The sequence below is a fragment of the Protopterus annectens genome, chromosome 8.part1 (assembly GCF_019279795.1).
Source record: "Protopterus annectens isolate FY-2018-M chromosome 8.part1, PAN1.0, whole genome shotgun sequence".
Lineage (NCBI taxonomy): Eukaryota > Metazoa > Chordata > Ceratodontiformes > Protopteridae > Protopterus > Protopterus annectens.
This window is the reverse complement of record NC_056742.1, coordinates 74,732,928-74,759,462: the sequence shown is the minus strand read 5'-3', so window position 1 is coordinate 74,759,462 and position 26,535 is coordinate 74,732,928. Positions and strand designations below refer to the sequence as shown.

Here is a 26,535-nt window from a genome sequence, read left to right as displayed (position 1 = left end):
TCAGGTGTCCATTGTAATACATCTTGTGCTGCCATTTGGTGTGTTATATATTAAATCAGCCAATGGAGCAGATTCTAAAGCATAGTTTGATATCCAACTTCGACAAAAATTAGTCGTTCCCAATAAGGACATCATTTCCTTCTTGGTTGTTGGTTTAGGTGCCTGTAAGATTGCTGTTTTTCTGTCTTCATCTAGTATTCTACCTTCATTGGATATTACATATCCTAGGTATCTAACCTGTTTTCTCCAAAGTTGTAACTTACTTTTGTTTACTTTGTCCTTGTGCTGCTAAAAATTTCAATAATGCTATTGTATCTTCCCTGCATTGCTGTTGGGTAGGGGCTGCTAGCAAGATGTCATCTACATAAAGTAGAATTTGACTACCTCCTGGTGGAGTGAACCCTGCCAGGTTGCTAGCCATTTCTTGTGCAAATATCGTTGGACTTTCACAATATCCCTGCGGTAGCCGAGTATAGGTATATCTTTTACCTTGAAATGTAAATGCAAACCAATACTGGCTATCAGGATGTATAGGTATTGAAAAGAAAGCATTGCTTATATCTACCACAGTAAAATATTTTTGTTGTGGCTTCAAATCGTTCAACAAAGTGTGTGGGTCTGGCACCGTAGGTGCTCTGGGTATTATTGCATTGTTTACGGCTTGTAAATCCTGTACCATCCGCCATTCCCCGTTTGCTTTTTTAACAGAAAATAGAGGGGTATTACATAGTGAATCTAGAGATTCTACCAGTACTCCTTCCTTGAGCAATGCTGCTATTATAGGCTTGATTCCCTGCTCTGCATCTTTCCTCAAGGGGTATTGTCTTTTTTGTGGTCTAAATGCTGATTTTGGTGTAATGATTACTGGTCCTGCTGTTCGAATAAGTCCTACATCTGATTTACCTGTTGACCAAAGAATGTTTGGTATATCGCACAAGGCTTTTTCTTCTTCTTCTAACGAGAATGCTAATCAGCTGTCTTTACTAGTTTGTAAGTGTACAGCTGGTCGTGTCTGTGTTAGCCAATTCAATTTCTGTTTTTGTACTCCCTGTTCTGATAATTCTAAATCAGTTTGTTTTTCCCATTTTGTTACTTTTTCTCCTAAATCTGCCCATCTCACATCTTTGCTCTTTGTCAAGCTGACATGTGGCAGTCTATTAGATTTCTACAGTTTCATGAATTCCTGAGGTAGTGAACAGCTTACTACACTGTTTCCCTCAGTATCCCAATATAAGGTTCGTAACACTAATCTGTTAGCAGGATTTTTGAAAAATTCTTGCTCGTACTCCTTATCCGGTCCTGGCATAATACAGTAGTATAGAGTACAATGTAACAAATGCTGTTGGTCAGTGTCAAGGGAGGGGAACTTACTAATGGCTACATTCATCAGTTCCTTGGTTACTGCCCCTGGACCAGTCGTAACTAGATCCTGGCTGTACCAGTAAAAAGTTTCACCCTCCGATCGCACCACAAAAGTATCCATTTGTCTTTGTGCTTCCATACCCTGCATAGTAGGAACTACTGCTATGCCAAATATCTGCATAAGGTCTCTTCCCAGTAAGTTTACTGGACATTTTGCAGAAACTACAATTTTACTTTTCTGAATCATACCTGAAACAGGGTCAGTTATTGCTATATCATGGGAGAGTGGCTCCCTATATAGCTCTCCATTTGCTGCTTTTACTAATATATAGTCAGGTGATTCAGAGTGTTCTGGTAACTTTGAAGGGTGTATCAAACTTCGTGACGCTCCTGAGTCGCACAAGAATTTCACTTCCCTTCCTTCCACCAGAAGTGTAACTTCCGGTTTTGTATCTGCTAAATAGAGCTCCAAGCTCAGTAATGCTAAATCTAAAATTTCATTTTCTTCATCCTCTACATCTGCTTGCACTTCCTCTGTTCCTTCCGCTACATTTACATTTGTCCTTTGTTTGTTAGTCTTTCCTGATGATTTTTGATTGTCATCACTATCATATAGTCAGTCCTCATCACCTTTATCTTCTGTAGTTGCCTTTTTATTTAGCCTGCAATCCCTTGCTAAATGTCCTTTCTTACCGCACTTAAAGCACTCACCTTTCTTTTTTCTCTCTTCAAAATCCTCTGACCTTTTGTCAGACTGTTTATTACCCTGGGCATTTTTCTTACCCTTTTTGTTTGATTGTACTACAAAGACCTCTGCTCCGTCTTCAGCTGTGAAGACCTGTGTCTTCTTTTTCTTTTTACTATTAAAATGTCTTTCAGCATGCCTAGCATACTTCAGAAAGGCTTGTAGCCTGCTTGTTCGGTGATCTATCATATGCTTTGTAATAAAGCTACTGATAGGTGCAATGCAACTTTTCAAAAATGCATTTTTCAGTTGCTGTTCATATGAGCTATCATTTGTCTGATTTTCAGGAACAGTCATACCACTATGGTTATTGAAACATTCCAATAATCTACCATAGTACCCATCTACAGTTTAATTATCTTGTTGTATGCATTGGTTAATGCAAGTCCAATCTGCTCTAGGTTTCCATTTTTCAGAGATTCGGTCTGTAAGACCTTTCACTCTGGTATCTAATTCTGCATCACTATGTGAGAGTGGTTTAAGCTCTGCGTTACAAGAGTTCCAGGTGCCACAAATCATGTGCCAGTCTGGACCCATAATCTGTCTAACTACCCTTTCTACTTCTTCCCCATTCAAGTTGTAACTTAGTCTCATACCTTGTAAATCTTGTATAAATTTTTTGTAATTAATTTTCGGATGAGGGATTCCCTCTGTAGCTTTCTGAATGTCTTCCGGTGTCCATGGTCTATATACTAGGAGAGTTGGGTCCTGCCCTGCCTGAGGATTTGGTACCTCGATTAGTGGACAGATTTTTTCACTCTCTTCTAGCGAGTCTCTCCCTATTTGATATAAATCTGCATCCCTAAGTGTTTTACGTGTCCGGGACCTAGTTTCAATAGGTTCTCTTAAAAAATGGTTTTAATGCTCCTGCAACTTCAGGATAACGTGGAGGTGGACTAGCCTGTCCTCCTGCTTCATATCCTGAAAAAGGTATTGGAGGGGGCGGAGGGGGAGGGGCCATCGCTATTACTGTATTATTATCCTCTTTGTCTAAAAACGATGTTTTTGCATTTTTAATTTTCTGTTCCCTTCGGTTCACTTCCTCAATCCACCTATGTGCTTGAGGAATGCCTAATTGCCTTTGTTTCTTTGCCTGACCTTCTGCGTCAGATTTAAGCTGTTTTAAAAGTTTAACTAACGAAATTTTATTTAATTTACCGTCAAATTCGTATTTATTAACCCATTTTGTATAATACCTTACATTATCTGCTCGTTGTAATTGCATATATTTTGCGTCATCAGTTAGGGGCGGATCTCGCGATTTTTTAGTGCACTGATTTCCCATTTCAAAAGAAAAATGTTACGTAACCCTTTTTACCACGTGGTATCTTAGTTCCTTACACAGTTTATCTAGAATAACTGCCTACCTTATTCTTTTTCCCTGATCTCTGACAAAATATACAGTAATTTCCTTTTGTCCCTGATCTGTATAACAAATCTATGACAATAACATTTACTGTAACCTAGTCCCTGATCTAAAACAGAATAAAGGCAAATATCTTCCTACCTGAGCCTCCTGGGTCAACCAGTTCGAGACCGCTCTTCGGCCGCAGATCAGAAAAGTGGCCAGCCTCTCAAAACGACAATTCAGTCGGAGGTCTTTGTGTTTCAAGAAGAACTGTTTTGGTAGCTTCTCCTGCGCAGTATTCGACCACCGGTACACTCTGATCTGTAGCTGTCGAGGGCTTCCGGTCAAACGGCGGACCAAACTGTTAAATAAAAATAAACGATTACAACACAGGAGGCTCAGATGCAAAAAACTTTACTAGTGTACACCAGGAGGCAAAATACCATACAGTACAAGTATAGAGTTTTGTCTGCCATGATACAGGAAATGTTCCATGTTTTATAATCATACATTCAAGCTGTGCCCACTTCACTGACGTGGTCAGTCACAGGGCACCTACATCACTACGGTCTACAATATTCTATTCATAAGAAAAAGCTGATTTTATACTTTTTAAAAGTTTTCCCATGAGAATAATACAGCCTTGCAAAGCACCTGGTCAGTTATAATGTCTTTCTGTAAATGTTATTCTTTCAAGGTTCCAGTCCAGCTCGAATACAATAGTCAGTTCAGTCTTGTAATACACTTTGTTCTCCTTGCAACATTACTTTTAGCAGCTGTGCTTTATCTCTGATAATATTCGCAAGGCCAACCTTCTCAGAGGAAGGACGAAAGATTTTCAATGCTTTATACATTCATTTTCCTGACCCAGCAGATAATCATTAGTGAAAAACATAAGCTTGCTGAGCTGGCTACTGCCAGGGTCAGAGTTCAAACACACTGCAGCTCCAAAGCTTCAAGCAATTGCATGTAAAATCATTCTTACTGCCATATTGTAAAATAGAATAAAATGCATTACATACTATTTGCTTTTAAACTAGCACTTTATATATGTTCAAATACATATTTTTCTAACACCAGTCTGTATCTACATCTTCAGCTTTTCAGGCCAGATTGTCTATGGATGATATTTGTGCTGCGGCTACTTGGGCATCTCCTCACACCTTTGTTAATCATTACAAGTTAGATGTGGTATCTAGGGGCAGGTCTTCCTTTGGTTCCACAGTGCTCAGGAGTATTTTCCACTGAGCCTCCCAGGATTTAGGTGCTGGGGACGCTGTCCCACGGGTAAGAATGTAGGCGAGATTGGACTACATAACATCAAGAAGTTATGTACTCACCATAACGTTCGATGTATGTAGTCCATCTCACATTCACTTCTACTGCCCTCCTTACCCCGTCCTGGAGGATCTGGAGGTTAGGCCTGGTTTCAGAGTTCCCTTCATTCCTGGTTTGTTTTTCCTTTCCTTAGGTGGTGTTATGCATGGAGAATGATTGTTGGTGCTCGCAGCAAACTCGATCTGGGGATGGAGAGCAGTGCAGCATGGGATACCATCTTAGCCTAGCCAATAGGAAGACTTTGAGCTAAAAAGTATGGCGGAGTCGGAGCCGACATTTGGCTCCGAACCCACGGGTAAGAATGTGAGGCGAGATGGACTAAATACATCGAACGTTATGGTGAGTACTTAACTTCTTGTTTCTATCATTCCTTGTATGAAGACAGAGTTCCTTTGGTGAGCAGAGGCCTGCTACCACAACAAGGGACTCCCTTTCACTCTACCCCCTGCCGCTCAAACTCTAACAACAGATGCGTCAGACTATGCATGGGGGGCTCACATGGCAGGGGCAGTGCATTCAGGGCAAATGGAACCTGAGACAGATGCACCTGCATATCAATCAAAAAGAAATGTTAGCTGTACAGAATGCTGTGACAGCCTTAAATGACCGTATTCTTCCAGGACAACTATTAGTAAAGACAGGACAACAACACAGTTAGGTGGTACATAAACAAGCAGGGGGGTACCACTCGTACCCTCTCTGCAGACTAGCCATGGCTCTGTGGAACATAGCCTTGAACTACCAAGTACACATACAAGCTCAATTCCTGCCAGGCAAGCTAAATTCACTGGCAGACTTAAGCAGAAATCTCATGGACCGATACAAATGGAAACTAGAACCCAAAATATTCAGCCTCTTGAACAAATGGGGGACTCCAGAGGTAGACCTGTTTGCCTCCCCTCAGGACTACCAATTGAACAAATTCTGCACAAGAACTCCTCACAGTCATGCTTGGAAAGTGGATGCCATGTCCTTTACCTGGTAAAGCCTCTCGGTTTATGCTTTTCCCCCTCTTGAAATTTCTACTAAAGATCAAACGGGACAAGCCAAGGACAGTACTGATTGCACCAGACTGGCCACGCCAGCACTGGTACCCCCTCTTGGGCAGTATGACACTGCTGCAACCATGGCACCTGCCTCAGACCCCTTCCCTGCTGTCCCAGCAGACGGGACAGATTCTGCACCCTCAGCTTCAAACCCTGAACCTTGCAGCTTGGCTAATTCCTTGAGCTCTCCTCTAGCATCCCTCAGTAAGCAGGTGCTGGATGTAATTCTGGAGGCAAGGAGGCCTAGTACTAGAAAATCCTATGCTGAAAAGTGAAAAAAATACTGTACCTGGAGCCAGGCTCAGGGGATGGGCACAACAGTGCCCAGCTTACCTCATATTCTACAGTACTTAACAGAAATACTCCACAAGGGCCTCTCCTTCTCGTCAATTAAAATTCATGCCTCTGCCATTACAGCACATTATAATACTGAACCACCCCACTTCTCTCATCCCTTGCTAAGACAATTCCTTAGAGGGGCCAAAAATGTAAGATGACCCCCCCCCCCCCCCCAGGAGAGCTCCCACTCCAGCCATGGGGCTTTAACTTTATATTGGAAAAGCTCACTCTTCCCCCCAGTGAGCCAGCTGCAACAGCATAGTTGAAATGCCTTTCTTGGAAAACAGCCTTCCTTCTAGCCATCTCTTCAGCAAGAAGAGTGTCTGAATTACAGGCCCTCATGGCAGTGGAACCAATGTTTATCGTGTTTCACTGTTGCAGTCATTACAATTGGGTTATCCTGCTGGCAGGCTACCCGCAGTTGGCCTGAATTCCAAAGTCTAGGTCCGGCGTCGGTTGCTGCCGCCTCCTCCCTGACGTCAGTGCGCCAGGGGTATAAAAGATGCAGCCGACGCCATTTTCTTCAGTCTTTCTTGCCGCGCGGTGCCCGAAGCAAAAGCAGTTCACAAGTGCCGGTCGGCCGACTCCTGAGATTTTCCTGTTCGAATTTCAGATCCGAAGTCTTAATTTAAAGCTAAGTACCCCGTTGGGGAAACTTTTTTTCTTGCTCCAGACCGATGTCAGAAAAAGTTAATTGTATTTCTTGTGGGAAGCAAATACCTCATAAGGACTTTCATTCCTACTGTATTCCTTGCCTAGGCCCTGACCACGACATTGCTAATTGTAGGTTCTGTGCTAGATTTAACCAACGCACTATTAAGCGTCGGTACGATTTTGCATTTCACTATTTTGGTAGAAGACTTAATTACACAATGTCGTCGGATAGCCATCCGACTACCGCAATTCACAAGAAACTCAAGGAAAAAGAAAAAGACAAGCATCCGAGGTCCAAAACTGACGAGGCTTCTTCTTAGCCAGTCGCCGGTTCTCAGGCGCTTTCGCAGCCCCTGACGCCCGCTGCTTTAGAGCCGCAGGCCGCTACCAACTCCTACGTGGAGCCGACTAGGCTGCTGGAAACTCAAGGTATTGGAACCTCGGAAACTTTTCCCTCAGATGGGTCTGGAGCCGCTGAGCAGGCATCGGCTTCTGAAGGTGTTTTCAGGCCAACACAATTGTATGTAAAAACGACTTCAGCTTCAAAGGCAAAGACTAAAGCACCTTTAAAGACAAAGAAACAAGTACAGCAGCCCCATGGACAGGCCTCCATGCCTAAAAAACAGATGCTCAAAATGGCCGAAGACCTAATTAATTTGATCAGGGGTTCCCATCCCCCTCATGATAAGAGGCCTAGGCAAGAGACAGAATATGAATCTTCAGATCAGGTTTCCATTTCATCTGATTCCTCTTCTGATCAGGAATACTCTCTTCCTCCCTATGAGGATTCTGATGCTTAAGAATCTATCCCCTCAGCCTCTCCTCCTGAGGATTATTCTTTTGGAGAAACTCTGCATACCATGAGGGAGCATTTTCACTGTGAGAGCCAAGATTATTCAGAATCTAAGAAAAGGCTCAGAGACTTCCTTTTGCTGCCTCAGCACAGGCCCCTTGCTATTCCTCCTGTGTTAGACATTGTAGATGATATTTTTTCAGAGTCCAGTCTGACTCCTGACTCCTTGCCTCCAGCTCCTGTTAAGCCAGACAGATACTATAGGGTTCATGATTCACATAAATTTCCTTTTAAAAACCCTGCTGCTGACCCAGAAACTCTCTCAGGGTCCCAAAGGAGTAAATGCTTCCACTGCAAAAAAGCCTACCCCCCTCTGATGGATTCTAGGGCACTGGACAGATGGGGAAAAAAGATTTACACTTCTGCTATCTTGGCTATAAGGGCTTTAAATTGTCAGTTTCATATGCTTAAATATCAGCAATATATTATGTTACTGCTTAAACAGAAACTGTTGATAAATTCTGAATGTGCAGAAAACAAAGAAATACAGGATTTATTGCATGCAGCTGAACAAGTTGGAAAGCATACTTTGCAATGTGGTTTTGATTCTCTGGAGGCCTCCTGCAGAGCCGCTGTTAAGGGTTCTGTCGTCAGGAGGCATGCTTGGTTAAAGGAACAGAATCTGCCTGATCATGTTAAAGCAAAATTATTAGATGCTCCATTACAGCATGATACCTTGTTTGGTGTTAAAGCAGAGGAGGTGTTGAAGAAAATGTAGGACAAAGCAAAATATATGCAAACAGTCAAGGATTTCTTACAGGTACAGCCTCCAAGATTTAGCAGACACTGGCCTACAAAGAATTGGTCCTTTCCATTGTCAGACAGCCTACAAAGGGGCAGATACAGACGCCCCAGAGGCAGATCCCAGCCCCAAGGCCCATACAGGTCTAAAGAATGGGGCGCTTCTACCTCCAATAGCGGTGAAGACAAATCACAACCTTACAGGAAACAGTCCCAGTGACTTCCCCCTGCCTGCGCCAAGCACTTATCTTCTGGCAGCACCTTTAGAGGGAAAACTAGCACTTTTTCATCAAAATTGGCACATAATAACCCAGGACAAATAGGTCTTGAACATAGTGTCACAAGGTTACAAGTTTCACTTTCATACCCTGCCAAGGGCTCACGGTTTGCCAGACCTGCCAAAAAATCAATAGGCAGAGGCACAAAAGCTAATTTTCATCCCTCATGGATATGAGGGCCATTCAGCAAGTACCAAAGCAAGAGCAGGGACAAGGATTTTACTCAAGACTGTTCTTGGTGCCCAGAAAGGACAAAGCCTGGAGACCAATACTGGACCTAGCTATTCTAAACATAACTGGATATTCCAAAATTCAAAATGTTGACTCTGCAGCAGCTTCTGCCCATGCTGGGCAAGAAGACTTGGCTTGTGACTTTAGACCTAAAAGAGGCATACCTGCATGTCCCAATCAGACAATCATGCAGAAGATACCTCAGATTCATAGTTGGCTCAATGCACTACCAATTCTCTGCACTGCCCTTTGGCTTATCTACTGTGCCCAGGGTCTTCACAAAATGCCTGGCTCCAGTAATTGCATTTTGCAGACAAAGATTAATCCAAATATATCCTTACTTGGATGACTGCCTCATTCAAGCAGAGAACAAGGACATTGTACTACAGCATCTGGCATTTGTAAAAAGATTACTAACATGCCTAGGGTACACGGTAAACAAAAAGAAGTCAAAACTTGTACACTCTCAAGAGATAATATTCCTGGGTGCAAGCTTAAATACAACTGCCCAGATGGCTTAACTCACGCCAGATAAACAAAGGCGGCTGGCTACTTATTTCAAACTTTTGGCAACAAAGGCCCAGTTATCTGCAAGAAAAATTCTGCAGGCTTTGGGCTTCATGGCATCCTGCATTCTGCTAATTCCATATGCAGGACTGCATATGAGGAACTGTCAATGGTATCTAAAAAGTGTTTGGACTCAACATTGCCACAGCCTGGAAAGAATAATTACCCTCATTCCCTGCCTGCAACAGGAGTTTTGATGGTGGGCAAAGGCCTTTCACCACAACAAGGGACAGCCATTTACTTTACCCCCAGCCAGGCAGACATTAACAACAGATGCATCAGATTATGCCTGGGGGGGGCCCACATGGCAGGAAGATGTATTCATGGCACATGGTCCGCAAGCCAAATGCATCTACATATCAATCAAAAAGAGATGCTAGCTGTTCAGAATGCCCTGACAGCCTTCAAGGATCTACTTCATCCGGGACAACTACTGATAATACGGACAATACCACAGTCATGTGGTACATAAGCAAGCAGGGAGGCACTCATTCCTACCCCCTTTGCAGACTGGCCATGACTTTGTGGGACACAGCATTGACTTACCATGTACATCTGCAGGCACAATTCCTGCCAGGAAAGATAAATACTCTGGCAGACGAACTAAGCAGAAACCTCTTGGAGCCCCACAAATGGAAATTGGATCCGCAAATCTTCAGCATGATAATAAGGAAATGGGGATGCCCGGACATAGATCTATTTCCCTCCCCTCACAACTGCCAACTACAGAGATTCTGCACAAGGACTTATCACAAGCCTTTCCGCCACTGCCCCTCCTCCCCAAGGTACTCCTAAAAGTCGGACAAGAGAAGCCAAAAATGATACTGATTGCCCCAGTCTGGCCCCGCCAGCACTGGTACCCAATCCTAAGGAACCTGTCTCAATGCCCAGCCTGGACATTACCTCAAATTCTTCACTTACTGTCCCAACAAAACAATCATATCCTGCACAGCCAACTCAAGACCTTAAATCTGGCAGCATGGCGGATAATGTAGTCATTCAAAGCACCTCTCTTTCTAAAGCAGTGATGGATATTATTTTGGAGGCCAGGAGGCCTAGTACCAGAAAATCTTATGCTGAAAAATGGAAGAGATTCTCTGCTTGGAACCAGGCACAAGGGATTGACACGACTGTACCAAATATTCCTCAGATTTTGCAATACTTAACTGAGATGCTGAACAAAGGCCTATCCTTTTCATCAGTTAAGATTCATGCCTCTGCCATTACAGCTCATTACAATACAGAGCCTCCTATTTTTTTCTCATCCTTTACTAAGGCAGTACCTCAGAGGAGCCAAAAACTTAAGGCCTCCAAGGAGATCACCAGTACCTGCATGGGACTTCAGTTATGTCTTGGGGAAAACTCACCCTGCCTCCTTTTGAGCCAACCAATACAGCTGATATAAAATTCTTATCTTGGAAAGCAGCTCTGCTCCTAGCAATAACCTCTGCAAGACGAGTCTCAGAGCTACAGGCACTCATGGCTGTGGAACCTTTTATCATTTTCCATCCAGATAGGGTTTCTCTGAGGACAAACCCGACATTTATGCCTAAGGTAGTGTTCATTGTGGCCCTTAACCAAACTATTCACCTGCCTACCTTTTATCCTAACCCACAGAATACGGGTGAGAGACTTCTGCATTCTTTGGACATAGACAGCTGCGCTTCTACTTGGACAGAACCAAAGCTTTCAGAAAGACTGAGCAATTACTAGTGGCATATGCTGCAGGATCACAAGGAAAGGCTATCTCAAAGCTGACACTTTCAAAGTGGATAGGCCACTGCATTAGTTTCTGCTATTCACAATATGGCAAACCGGTGCCCAATTCAGCCAGAGCAGCAGCCACTTCAGCAGCCTTCCTCAGAGGAGTACCAACCAAAGACTTTTTAGAGGCTGCAACCTGGAGCTCAGTGCACACTTTTACAAAGCACTATCACTTACCACTCTATTCTAAATCCAGGGCAGGCTTTGCCACTGCAGTTCTGCAGGGCCTCATAGCCACTCCTAATCCTATTTAGCTCCAGCCTCCTAACCTCAGCTTTGGGATTCAACCCAATTGTAATGACTGCAACAGTGAAACACGATGAACATAGTACAGTTGTGTACCTACCGTAAATGTAGATGTTCGAGTCTATTCACTGTTGCAGTCCAGGTTACCCACCCACCATCCCCCTTATCTTTGCTGGAATATATCTGTACTTCTCTATTCTATACAACCTATGTGGTGTATTTGCTGGTAGAGGAAAGAATAATTTACTTTGGTGCATGTATGCTTTATTGACATATTTTTAGCCTACCCTTTTGGGGGCACCTGACATCTGGAGCAAGAAAAACTGAAGAAAATGGCGTTGGCTACATCTTTTATACCCCTGGTGCACTGACGTCAGGGAGGAGGCGATAGCACCCGACGCCGGGCCTAGACTTTGGAATTCAGGCCGACTGCGGGTAGCCTTGCCAGCAGTATAACCCAATTGTAATGACTGCAACAGTGAATACACTCTAACTTCTACATTTATGGTAGGTACACAACTGTACTTTATCTTCCATGTGGACAGGGTTTCCCTCGGGACTAATCCTTCCTTTAAGCCCAAGGTGTGGTGTCTAGTGTGGCCCTAAATCAGTCCATTCATTTGCCTACTTTTTTCTCTAATCCACAAAACAAAGGTAAATGAATACTGCACTCTCTGTATGTGCACAGACAACTTAGATTTTAATTGGACAGGACTAAGCCTCTCAGAAAATCTGAACAGCTGCTAGTTGGTTTTGCTGCAGGGACAGAGGGGAACGCCATTTCAAAGCAAACCATCTCCCAATGGATAGCCCATTGCATTAATTTCTGCAAAAGCACCATGGCAAACCTACCCCACAGGGGATAAGATGACATTCCACCAGGGCTGCATCTACCTCTGTGGCTTTTCTCAGAGGAGTCCCTACCAGGGACATCCTAGAAGCTGCTACCTGGAACTCTGTGCATACCTTCACCAAGCATTACCACATGCCTATATTTTCTAAATCCAGAGCTGGATTTGCCACTGCAGTCTTGCAGGGTTTAATAGCTGGCCCTAATGCTCTTTAACTTCCTCCTCCCTTCCTTAGCTTTGGTAATCAACCCAAATGTGATGACTGTGCAACAGTGAAACACGAAGAACATAGTATTGTTGTGTACACTTACCATAAATGTAGATGTTCGTGAGTATTCACTGTTGCAGTCCTGGTTACTCCTCCCTCCAGCCCCCTGACCTCTCTTGGCTCTACCTTTCCTTCTTGTTTGGTATATTTATTTTTTCTGGTGTATTTGCTTTTTGATGGGAGTGTACCATACCATATAATTGCTTCTTATTGTGGGGGCACCTGACATCTGGGCAAGAAAAACTTATGTAATGGCGTCTGCTGCATGTTTTATACCCCTGACGACTTGATGTCATGGAAGAAGAGACTGCATCTGACGCAGAAATCTGTAGACTCTGGTATTTAGGCCGGCTGAGGGCTACCTGCAGGCAGATAACCCAAATGTGATGACTGCAACAGTGAATACACTCAAACATCTACATCTACATTTATGGTAAGTGTACACAACTGTACTTTCTCCCTCATCCCAAGGCTACATTGACCACAGACGTCTCTCATATCGGGGGGGGGGGGGCTTCTTGGTTCTTGGGAAGGACAGCCCAAGGTACATGGTCACCCAAATAGGCCAACATTCGTATTAATGTCCTGGAAAACAGAGCTGTCCTCCTGGCTTTGAAGGCTTTTCAAGGCACACTCCCATCCGGGACTATCGCAGTTCAGATGGGACAATATGCCTGTGCTTTGGCACATCAAAAATAAAGGAGAACCAGATCTTACCCTCGTTCTCGAGAAGCTGAGAGTATGGCAGTGGGCCATCTCCTTCTGTCACTTTCTGATAGCCGTGTACATCCCGGCAAAGTCCAACATGATTGCAGACAAGTTAAGCAGATCCATTCTTTTGCCTTATGAGTGGTCTCTCAATATCAATGTGGAGGAGATTATTTCCTGTTGATGGGGCCAGCCATGATGCAACCTTTTCACATCTCCCTTCAACACATGCAGCAAGTTCTTTGACCCGATTCCTCCACTGAGGGAGTCACTAAGGGGCGCTGTACTTGAGGTTTGGCCCTCTGGTCTCCTTTATGCCTACCCCCCCCACATACCCCTCATTCCACATTTCCCCAGAAAGCATCTCGATTGAAGAGCACAGTTATCCTTTTTGCCCCCTTACTGGCTGTGTCAGATCTGTATTCCCTTCCTTTGCCCTCATCTGCATCCTCCCTGGATTCTGGATCCAACTCCAAACCTCCTGCCTCTCCCAACAGGCATGACTCGTCTGGACATTTCAGGCCTCAAGTTGACAGCATGGTTTCTACAAGTCCCTTGATTGCTAGACACAGCCCAGGCTGTACTCTCCCATCCATCATGTTTTGTTATCTTCCCATAAAGCTTCCACTAGAAAAATTACTAAAGTAGTTGAAAAAGATTTGTTTTTCAGGTGCGTAGAAAGAATTTTAGACCCTTTTCTCCACGGATTTCAAAATTTCTTGACTTTTTAGCTGCAATCCTCAGAGGGTGCTAGCTCCTCAACTATCAGAGTAGAATTAGCAGCCATTTCCAACTTTCATATCAGATTAAATAATTATACTTTAGCTTCCTCCAAACTTTGCGGAACCTACCTACTTAGATCTACTTTAAAGGATCCTGCTCCTCCTCAGGATTTAAATATTGTTCTTCAGGCCTTGATTCAATGCCCCCCACCTTTGAACCATCAGCTAAGTCTGAGCTGAAGTTTTTGATCAATAAAACTATTTTCTTAGTTGCTGTCACTTCAGTCAGAAGAGTGTCTGAACTTCAAGCACAGTCTTCTTAACCTCCTTATTAATTTTTCTCAAGGATAGGATTTCTTTCCATACCAATCCTTCCTTTTTACTAAAGAGGTTGTCTGAATCTAACATGAATCAAGTCATCAATCTCCCAGTCGTCTTTCCAAACTTTTCACATGAAGGAGAATGTATGTTGTATCTTTTGGATGTCTGCAGGCAGTTGCATTTCTAACTTGACAGAACCTAAGATTTGACTAAATGTGAACAATTGTTTCCTTTTTTGATTTAAAACTAGGCAAGCCAGTATATAAAGTGACTTTGGCCAAATGGTTGACTGATTGTATTACCTTTGTTTATGAGAAAGTGGGTTTACCTTTACCAAAGCCTCCCAAGAGCCCACCGCATGAGTCTCTGGTGACTGTCAGCTGTTTTGTCTAGAACTTCCTTGGATGATATTTCTGCAGCTGCAGCTTGGGCTAATTCTCGTACCTTTATTACCCATTACAAATTGGATCTGTTCTCCAGGGGAAGAGCAGCCTTTGGCTTAGCTGTGCTTTGGAATATCCTCCTGGAATTTAGGTAGCTGGGGATTCTGTCCCAATACTTGAGGAATGAATGGAAATTACATCAGTTAAAGGTATGTACTCACCATAGCGTTCCATTGGTGTTGTTCCTTTTCATTCTTCAACTTCCCACCCACCTACCACCTCCTTGTTTTACACTTGGAGAGATTGAAGCATATTGAAAGAACCTCTGTTCTTTTTTTGAGCTCTAGATTTTGTTCTTTTTTTAATTTCTACTCCTGTGTAAATCTGTGGACAGCAAACTGGATGTGAAGTTTGTTAGATTGGTGGGCATTATGGGTAAAGGGGGATCCTGAGAGTTCAAGTATTCTATCTGGTATAAGTGACAGAGTTGAATTAGAGGGTCGGATCTAATCCCAACTGTTGAGGAAGAATGAAAATGGAGAACACAGAATACTGTGGTGCAGTGGTGTAGCGGTAATGTGTCGCCTCACAGCTAGAGGTTCTCCGGTTTGATTCTTGGCCGGGGTGCCTTCTGTGTGGAGTCTGCATGTCCTCCCTGAATTCATGTGGGTTTCTCCCCGGTGCTCCGGTTTCCTCCCATGTTACAAAGGCATGAGTCTGGAGCGTTTCCCCCCAGGTCTGCGCTGAAAATTGGCTTTGTTCCAAGTTGGACTTTCCCAGTAAACAAATGTTAAATAAAGCTTTTATTTTTAGTTTCTGTACCTATCATAGTATCCAAATATCTCATAGGGAGGCATAATCCTTCACCAAATTATTTGAGAATTGGTAGTTAACCACAATAGTTTCTTTTCTTTGTTTATTTTAATTTCTGACAAGTTTAGTTAGTTTTAAAACTTTCTGACAGACCTCCTTTTATTTTGATATATGTGTCCAATCCCTCATATCATTTTCCTTAAACGTAGCCAATCTTTTGGGAAACACGTTTCAGCACCTGAAATTTAAAGCCCCAATTGACTTGATCAAAGGCGTTTTCATCATTTAGGCACACTAAATGTAATGGTTGTTTTGTTTGCTCCTTTTCAGTCTCAGTCATTAAGGTCCTGTAAATGTCAGATGTCATTGTGCCTTCTCTAAATCAATATTAGTCTAGTTTTGCAATCATTTATTTATTAAATATAATAATATATTTAGTAACGTTCCTGCTAATCTCTTGGTCAATATTGTCCTGAATATTTTACTGCCAGAAACCATGTTGAAGACATTTGTTGGTAGTTGAAGGAAGGTGATCTCTGTGCAATAGTTTCATTGTGATGCTGAAGCCATGTATTGCTCGATGTCCTTCAAGAATGCAACTGCAGTCATAACATATGGGTTGTCCTGCCTCAGGCAGCCCTCGGTCGGCCGAATTCCAAAGTCTGGGTCCGGCGTCGGCTGGTGTCGCCTCCTCTCCGACATCACACCAACTGGAGTATAAAGGCATCGGCCGACGCCATCTTCTTCGGTTTTTCTTGCCGCGCGGTGCCCGAAGCAGAAGCAGTTCGCAAGTGCCAGTCGGTCAGCTCCTGTGTTTTCAGTACCGAAGTCATCTAAAAGCTAATTACCCCGTTGGGGAACATTTATTCTTGCCTCATCCAATGTCGGAACAAATTGAGAAAGTTAATAATTGTTTGTCTTGTGGTAAACAAATACCTCATAAGGACTTCCATTCTCTCTGCCTTCCTTGCCTGGGCCCAGACCACGACGTCTCGGCCTGTGCTGCCTGTGCTTGCTTTAATAAGCGCACTCTCAGGCGCCGGGCAGAATTCGCCGAGGACTTTTTCGGTGAATCTTTTGCATATATCATGCCGTCTGATCAACCGACAACCCAATCTGCTAAAAAACGCAAGGACCGGGACCGACACCCACAGCCCGCGTCCACTACCGATGCTACTCCTAAACCCTCTGCTAGTGCTCCGGTCCCTTCAGAAGTGGTAAATCCACCGCTCCAGGCTGACGACACAGCGTTAACATGACCTTCGGTCTCAGAGATCTCTCCGGTGCCGGTTGTTGATTTTCCTCCGTAAACCGAAGTTCTGGATCTACCCGACACCATTTCTGTGGACAAGGTTACGCCTGCACGTGGGGCTGCTAGGCCTCCTGTATCCATGTCCATCAAGGCCTTTGCACGTGCTAAGGCCGCCAGTCAGGCCAAGGCCCATCCTAAACCTGCTGCCCAGGCCCCTTCCTCTGATAAGCAGATCATGTCTCTGGCTGCAGATCTTATTTCCCTTATCAGGGGAACTCAGCCTCATCCAGACAGGGGTTCTCAGCCACCTGCAGAGAAAAGGCCTAGAACTGAGCAGGCGGATGACCTCTCTTCGGATGAAGCCTCTGGGGATTCTGAGCATTCTGATACCCAAGAAGAATCCTTCCAGGCCTACGAGGACTCTTGATGCTGAGGAATCAATTCCCTCTGCCTCCCCTCCAGAGGATTTCTCTTTTGGTGAAGTCCTGCATTCCATGAGGGAACATTTTCAATGGCAGGGTCAGGAATTCTCTGACTCCAGGAAGAGGCTTCATACCTTCCTCAAGCTTCCCCAGCACAGACCTTTGACTATTCCACCTGTTATGGATGTTTTGGATGATGTTTTCTGTGACTCTAGTGCTAACCCTGATTCTCTTCCTCCTGCTCCTGTCAAGCCGGACAGATATTATAGGGTCCCTGACACTTATAAGCACCTTTTTAAGGCCCACTCTGTGGATCTAGAAACTATTTCACAGGGCCCCAAGGGAGTGGCTACCTCCTCTGCCAAAAACCCTCTGCCAGCGGACAGAGAAGCAAGGTCCCTGGAGAGATGGGGTAAAAAAGTATATACCTCTACTACCCTAGCCATGAGGTCACTTAACTGCCTTTTTCACATGTTTCAGTACCAATATTTTCTCCTGGATGATTTACAGAAAGTTAGCCTCTCCTGAGCCTATTGATAAAAAGGCATTGCAGGATCATATACATAACACTCAGCAGGTTAATAACCATTTTCTTCAGTGTGGTTATGATGCACTGGAAGCTTCATGTAGGGCAGCTATGACTGGGGCTGTGATACGTAGACATGCTTGGTTAAAGGATCAGTCTTTGCCTGACCATGTAAAAGTAAAGTTACTTGATGCACCTCTGGAAAAACAGAAGCTGTTTGGTGCTAATGCACAAGATGTACTGAAATCCATAGAGAAAAAAGCAAAGTCAGTACAGACAGTCAAGGATTTCCTTCAGGTTCAGCCACCTAGATTCAGCAGAAACTGGCCCTCAAAGAATTGGTCCTTCCCCGGCTCTGACAAGTTTCAAAGGGGAAAAAGCAGGCGTGCCCGAGGTAGAGGGCAATACCGAGGATCTTACAGGGGCCGCCAATGGCAACCTCCAAATCAAAGAAGTGGCGCAGACAGTTCAGCTGCACCACAAGGACAATCACAATGACTTGACTTTCGTACCGCCTACAAAGGTTCAAAGAGAAGCACCTTTGGGCGGAAAATTGTCCCTATTCTCTCAAAACTGGCATATCTTAACCAAGGACAACTGGATTTTGGATTTGATAGACAAAGGTTACAGATTCCACTTCCACACATTACCAATAAGACAAGGCATGCCAAACCTGCCACATCATCAAAGGGCAGAGGCGCTCACTCAAGTTTCCAAGCTGTTAAGTATAAAAGCAATAGAAAGGGTTCCTCCTCAGGAGCAAGGCCAGGGATTTCATTCAAGACTGTTCCTTGTTCCAAGAAAAGAAAACAAATGGAGACCCATACTGGACTTGTCAACTCTAAACACTTTTCTCATGGTGCCAAAGTTCAAAATGCTGACGTTGCAGCAACTCCTTCCCATGCTGGGCAAGGGGTCTTGGCTGGTCACTCTGGACCTCAAGGAGGCATACCTGCATGTCCCAATCAGACAAAGCTGCAGAAGATACCTCAGATTTCTTGCAGGGACAGAGCATTATCAATTCTCAGCATTGCCGTTTAACTTGTCTACTGCGCCCAGAGTGTTCACGAAATGCCTGGCATCAGTAGTGGCACACTGCAGACTGCAGGGGATTCAAATATACCTCTACCTGGATGACTGCCTCATACAAGCAGACAACAAACAAACCTTAAAAGAAAATTTGGACTATGTCATGCATCTACTGCAGGCCTTGGGATACACAGTCAACATTCAGAAGTCAAAACTACTGCCATCCCAACAGATTATCTTCCTAGGAGCCAAACTGGACACAGAAAACCAAATGGCCTACCTCACAGAGGAAAAGCAGCAGCATTTACCAGAGTACTTCAAAGGCCTAGCAAAACTCTCCCAGCTGACTGCGAGGAAAATCCTGCAGGCCCTGGGGTTCATGGCATCTTGCATCCTTCTGATACCTTTGGCAAGACTTCATATGAGAAAGCTGCAATGGTATTTAAAAAACTTATGGTCTCAACACAGCCAAAGCCTAGAGGACATAATCCCACTTATTCCATGTCTGCAAAAGGAATTCTTATGGTGGGCTCAAGCCAGTCAGCAAAACAAAGGCATGTCTTTCAACAGACCTCAAGCAGGCCAAATGATTACAACAGACGCCTCAGACCATGGATGGGGGGCTCACATGGAGGGCAAATGCATTCAAGGTCTTTGGACGCCAAAGGAAAGGCATCTGCGCATAAACCAAAAGGAGATGTTGGCAGTGATGCATGCAATCGAAAGTTTCGAAAAATCACTACAACAAGGGCATTTGCTAATAAGGACAGACAACACCACTGTCATGTGGTACATAAACAAGCAGGGAGGCACTCATTCTTATCCCCTCTGCAGACTAACAATGCTTCTCTGGGAAATATCTCTGAGCCTGAAGATACATTTACAATCCCAGTTTGTAGCAGGCAAGGACAATGTACTGGCGGACCAGCTGAGCAGAAATTTTATGGATCCACACGAATGGATGCTGCACCCACACATTTTCTCTCAACTGACGAAGACATGGGGAAGACCGGACGTAGATCTTTTTGCTTCCCACTTAAATCATCACCTGGAAAAGTTCTGCACAAGGATTCACCATCCTCTAGCCTGGAAAACGGATGCTCTCTCCTTCAGCTGGAATTCTCTGAAAATTTATGCATTCCCTCCTCTGCCTCTGCTGACCAAGGTGATACTGAAGATCAAAGCAGAACAACCAACAGGCATTTTGATAGCTCCGGACTGGCCAAGGCAGCACTGGTACCCATTGCTATTGACCATAACTCGGACCAAACCATGGCCTCTGACCCTATGGCCCCTGCTCTTAACACAACACAATTTCAGGACTGTACATCAAGACCTGAAAACATTACATCTGACAGCCTGGAGGCTACCATGATTCCTCCATCTAACTCTCTTTCCAAATCAGTTCAAGAGATCTTGCTGGAAGCATGCAGACCTTCCACCAGAAAAACCTATTCAGCCAAGTGGAAGAGATTCAGCATCTGGAATGCCAACAGGGGTCAGGACACAGCATTACCGAGTATACCTCAGATATTAGAATACTTGGCAGAACTATTTCATATTGGACTCTCATACTCTTCAATAAAGATTCATGCCTCAGCAATCTCAGCAAAATACAACTGTGACCCTCCAGTGTTTTCACATACTTTGCTAAGACAGTTTCTAAGAGGGATAAAGAATATCAAAACTCCCAGAAAACAGCCAGTACCTGCATGGGACCTCAATTATGTGTTGGAAAAATTAACTCTTCCTCCATTTGAACCAGCAGCAACTTCAGAAATGCAATTTCTTTCATGGAAGATGGTCGTCTTATTGGCAGTCACATCTGCAAGAAGAGTTTCGGAGATTCAGGCACTCATGGCAGTGCCTCCCTTCCTCATTTTTCATCAAGACAGTGTTTCTCTAAGAACAAATCCTACATTCATGCCAAAAGTTATTTCCAGGGTGTCTCTAAATCAAGCTATTCACCTGCCTACATTCTTCCCCAATCCTCAAAATAGGGGGGAAAAACTACTGCATACTTTGGACATACGCAGACAACTACGTTACTACTTGGACAGAACTAAGGCCACCAGAAAGTCTAACCAACTGTTTGTAGCCTATGCTGCTGGAGTACAAGGAAAAGCAATCTCCAAACAAACAATTTCAAAATGGATTGGACATTGCATCAGATTATGCTATTTATTCCATGGAAAAGGTGTGCCAGCCAATATTAGGCCACATTCCACCAGAGCTTTAGCCACTTCCACAGCTTTCCTACAAGGAGTGGCAACAAAGGACATTTTAGAGGCTGCTACATGGAGCTCCGTGCATACATTTACCAAGCACTACAGCCTGCCTTTATACTCCAGATCCCAAGCAGGCTTTGCTTCAGCAGTCCTGCAGGGGATTTTAGCAACACCATCCTTATCATAGATCCATCCACCCCCAGCTTGGCTATGGTATTCAACCCATATGTTATGACTGCAGTTGCATTCTTGAAGGACATAGTACAGTTTTGTACCTACCATAAATGTAGATGTCCGATAGATATGCAACTGCAGTCGGATTTTCCCACCCTCCTACCCCTCTGCATCTTTCTTTTTTGGGTCCTTTCCCCCTATCCCATTAGCTGGGGGTATTTCCTATGGTGTATCTGTTTATTACTGTTGTGCATGTTTGGGATTATTTTTATCCATTTACCAAATTTAGCCTTCCTAGTAGGAGGGCACCTGGCATCTGGGGCAAGAAACACTGAAGAAGATGGCGTCAGCCGATGCCTTTATACTCCAGCCGCCAGACGCCTGAGAGGAGGCGACACCAGCCGACGCCGGACCCAGACTTTGGAATTCGGCCGACCGAGGGCTGCCTAAGGCAGGACAACCCATATGTTATGACTGCAGTTGCATATCTATCGGACATCTACATTTATGGTAGGTACAAAACTCTACCTTTCTTATAACACTATTTACTACATCGTGGAGGCAGTTTTTTGGTTGAGGTGGCTATTGAGTAGAGGACATGTAACTAGATCTGAGGCTTTTTGAGCATCAGTAAAAATAATTGTACATCTGTAGTTTTAAAAAAGGTCTTTAAAAGATGCACTCTAGTGATATTCAAATTTAGTAATTAAAAGCACTAAACTGTAAGAGGGTAGAGAGAATACTAGTAACTTGTTTTCTTGCAGTTTGGGGACACACAACATCCTTGGCTGTAAGATGGAGATTCTCAGTCCCCATTAAGCTATTTTATTATGTAACAGATTGCTAACTAACACTGAAGATTTGTTATAGTGCATAGGCATGGACACAACTCTTATGATCATATTTTTTTTTCAGTTTCTTGGTGGTGTTGCCCTTTATGTATTGCCCGTTTGCATTGCCTCTGAATTGTTTATGCTTAAACCATACTGAATTATTCTGCTGTAGTGTTCACACTGTTGTGGCTATCTAATTCTATTCCAGTAAGTTGAAGGAAAAAAAAATAACTGTGTCTAACAGAAATATGTTATATTTTAACAGGTTGTTGTCGACACAGCTCAAGTTGAGAACAAAGAAGCCTATGCCCCACAGATAAGTCTGGAAGGCTCTAAAATTGTGGTTCAAGTGCCTTCAACATGGTAAATAAAATAAGCTGTTGTGGAGCTTTTATTTATTAATTTTGAGTGTATTTGACATTACATTGCTTATTTCTTTTTGTTGGAAGTGGGAACATCATTTGCTGTTCGAGAGGCATCTGAGCCATTTGTGCTTGAGTGACGTGGCTTGTACTTAGATCCACAGGTGATCATTAACTTCTGAATCTGACATGGAGAAGCCTCGTCAGTGGGTCTTTAGTTGGATTTTCCTTCCTTCACACAATTCATCTGTTTTTCTGTATCGCATCCATATTAAGGAGTACATTTCCTCTTGATCAGTTCTTGGCTTGACTTCACTTGTGATATGAGAGAGAGAATGCCTAGCTCCTGAGCCCTTATTTCTTTTCTGACACTTAATGCAGTTCAGATCTTGGTATTTGTCATGGAAGTGTTCCAACTTCTAGGACCTCAGGCCACTAAACAATCTGTTTGCTTGGCTCATCAAGTTGAGTCAGGATCAGAGCTGAAGTTCTTCTTAATGTTTTAGAGAGAGCATGATGTGAAGCACTACTGTAAATGCCAGTGATTCAGCCTGGCCACCAGAAGATGCAGGAGTGAGAAGCTCCTGGACTACCTTACAGTTTGAAAGATGGCAGTTGTAGAAAGTTCCCAATGTAATGACTGACATGAAGGTCCCCTTGCACAGTCTAATCCTATGCCAGAGTGATATCAATAGGCAAAATATATTGTAGTTAGGCATTGTCAACACCTCTGGGGGCACATTCATCCTGAAGATGGCTTTGCAGTTCCTGGATAGTGCATAGTTACTCTTAATTGGTGATGGTTGATTTTTGACCGATCAGCTGGTTCAGCAGATGTTTGAGGGCCCTTGAGAAGAGTACTTCCATAAACCATATTGAAGAACGTTTTTGGGGTGTGAGCAGTGCCTATCCCTTGTCAAATGACCGGAATGCACTTGCAGCAGTTCTATTTACAAGGAAGTAATATCTAGCGTCCATGACCAGATTTTGGTGGTCACAATTTGAGAATTCTACACTGCATATCTGTGTTCATTGTAGTAGACCTCAAATGCCCAGAATGAGGAGATCCCATGTGTCCGAGTTCAGGTCTCGGACATTCAGCACTAGCCAGTTACTTGGCTTATGATGGAGCCTGTCCACATACGTATTAGAGAACACCCTTTGTGAACATGTCTGGTATAGGCCTGCCTTATCCCTTTGTCTTTCTGCAGCCCTCCCCTTTACAGGTACACTGTTGCTTGATGCCCCACATAAACATACTGGACTGACGCACTCATCTACCTTCAGTGTGTGTGTGTGGGAGAGAGAGCATGTCCAGTTTGGAGATAATGAGGCTGGGGTTTTCCTTTCCCCTCTGCATTTCAGGAAGTGTCAGTGGATCTGGAAGATATTGCCTCTAATATAGGCAGGGATAATGCAGTCTTGTCATAATATTGAGGAGCACAATGGCTGATTGAAGTGCACCATGGACTGTCCTGGCTTCGGAACACTTCCCATCCCCCCCCCCTTCCTAAAAACCTGAAATAGTATTTGGGGAAAAATTAGCCTTATGTCACACCACCACCACCGACAGTGTGGCAGTGGAGAAGCCCCTTAAAGAAGCACACAGCTACTGCTTCCTTATTTTCTGTCCGAGGTCCTTTCATGTGGTTCTGACTAAGCATCCTTAGGTGGACTACTTTGTCCAAAGCAAGTTGCTGCTTGTTGTGAAGTCTAAAATGTTTGATATGATCAGCAAGAGTGTATTTTTTTTCTGTAATGTTGGAATTGAGATCCCTCAACTTTCCTGTCCATATTCCTATCCTCACTAATGGATAAGGCCCTAGAAAAACTTTTCTGAGTCTGGGAATGAGGAGTAGTTACTAGGATTCCACAACTCTGTAATGGGCCACCATTTGGCTCACTGTAATCTTGAGTGCTCTGACCCTGTTATTAGGGCAGCAAGTCCAAACGTGTCTGCTGCTCTCAAGGAAAAGCCCTCACTTGGCCTGATGGACCTTTTAAAGAGTGGATAGACTTTGTTGGCTGTTGTGAGGGCCTTTAAGACTCCTATTTTACATTTTTGAAGTCCAGAAAACAACCTGAGAAGCAGCAGCCTACTGTGCAGACTGAGGAGGGTCCTTTGGCACCAGGTGATCTTATCCCCTCTTTCAGCCAGCTCTCCATGGGGTGTGACCTTAGGGTAGATTGGTCTTGAGTTTGCCTTGTCTTGGAGAACTGTTGGGAAGGAAGGTTGAGTTCTCAGCATGACTTCAGAGTGCTTATTTTAAGGCTGTTACTTGTCCCGGAAATGTGCAGAAGTATTGAGACAGAGGTCAGCTCTTTACTTCAAAGAAGCTGCATGGGCTGTACAGCCTTTCACATCTTGAGCCTCTATGATTTTTGATGACATCAGACAGATGATGATGGGGAGGGTAACTGTAAAATTAAATCACTTTTGGTTTTACTGCTTTACATGCTGTTCTTTTCTGACTGGAGTTTTTAGCAACTTTGTTTATATTCCTGTGAAGACATTTGCTAGTCTCATGTTAGCATTCCTTGGAACCTTGATTGATGCAAAGCAGTTGAATGTAGTCGTCATTGCTAGGAGCAGTCTTCAGTTTTTGTCACTACTGTCAGTACTTCACATCCCATAGCAAAGCTGATGTTTTAGTCTGCATAGTGGCTCATAGTTGCCATCCATCTGTTTTTCATTGAAGGTCAGTCTAGCATTAAATCGAATTGTGATTGTGCTAGGTGATTGCCAGGGTTTATGCCCCATAGCTAACTGTGTTGCTTAACTTTATTTAATTCCTTTTAGTTAAACTGGACAACAGGGAGTTAAAGATATACTGGTAATACTTTGCAAAAGTGAAGCTTCAGAAAAAGTATTTTTGGGGGGAGCACATGTTCCAGCTCTGTTTCTGAGGAAGCTGCTAGAACTTTAAGCAATTCCCCAGTACAGAAATATGTTGGTGACAGAAGTACCAACATTCTCCTTGCTGACTGTGCTACCAAAAGATAAAAGCTTAGCAGCACTTTCAGTGTTACCATGTCAGTATGCCCTCAGGGTCATGTTGGATTGAGGGCCCTTAAAGGTGGAATCCCAGCACTTCATCATTGTTGGTCACTGTAAGCCCAACTATAGCTGCATCTAATCACACCCATCTTATAATGCATCCATGCTTTTTATAAAAGTGCAGGTGTGCAGTTTACTATAGTGCATAAAACTATATTGCAGCATCAAGGATCTTTATCTTGTCCATCACTGGATTGAGATCGCTCTTTGGATAGTGCACAGCAATTTTTTAAGTGTCTGCAAAGCTTCAGAAGAGTAAAAAGAAAGATCTCTTTCTCTTTAATCATGTAGTAAGGAGAAACATTGTGTGCGACTCATATTCATGCTCTTATTTCATAGGATTTTAATGAGAAGAATTCTCTGTGAACCCTGTTATCTTTAGAAGGTATTATTTTGATGGATACCTTTTAATTTTATAGACTTTCGTGGTCGGCTTGTTAGAAATCCTAAGTTCTTCACAAGATGATGATCCTGTTTTGGGTATCTCTGCATTTATGGGAGAGTTTTCACCTATATGGAATCCATCTTTATCAAAGAATCATGTTAAGAGATTAAACAAGACTGCTGATATGGGGAAGTATACAGCTTCAGGGCCTTTGCTTTTGGAACACTTAATTCTTTGTCATTTGATTTCATGTCAAAGTTTAATTCTGGTGCAGATTCAGAAAATTTTTGTCTTTTCCTAGAAGTAATTTTTCAAGTAGTGGCTAAACTAGTGTAAGCTAAAATGTGCCTATTGTAATTGTTTGCTGAGGGACTGACAAGTAAGGGTTAATGTTGAAAAGGTCAGCATGGCTTGGAAGAGTATTACATTGAGGATGTCAGAGCCAAATTATTTAATGCTTCAGTTCTGCAAGATATCTTGTTTGGTTGACTAGCTAGTAATGACAATTTTATTGATTTGAAAAAGTAAGGTAAAATGAGAAGCCTTTTAAAGAAGTGTACATAGCGTCCTGGTGTCCTATTCATCTGTTGCAGTACTCATTACATGAGGGGGTTTTCAACTGTGGCAAGTATACAAAAGACTTTTACTACCTGGTACGTCGCATGTAGGCAGCGATCAGACATTGGCC

The 26,535-nt window shown here is 43.5% G+C and overlaps 1 protein-coding gene across 2 annotated transcripts in view; it reads left to right on the top strand.

Annotated features, from left to right (window-relative positions):
• Positions 1 to 26,535, top strand: part of GARRE1 (granule associated Rac and RHOG effector 1) — a 1,402,647-nt gene that overhangs the window by 592,722 nt on the left and 783,390 nt on the right. For both annotated transcript variants that reach the window (XM_044081683.1, XM_044081682.1), the window contains exon 7: positions 22,308 to 22,405. In XM_044081683.1, the coding sequence (XP_043937618.1) occupies positions 22,308 to 22,405 (98 nt within the window). The remainder of the gene's footprint in view (positions 1 to 22,307; positions 22,406 to 26,535) is intronic.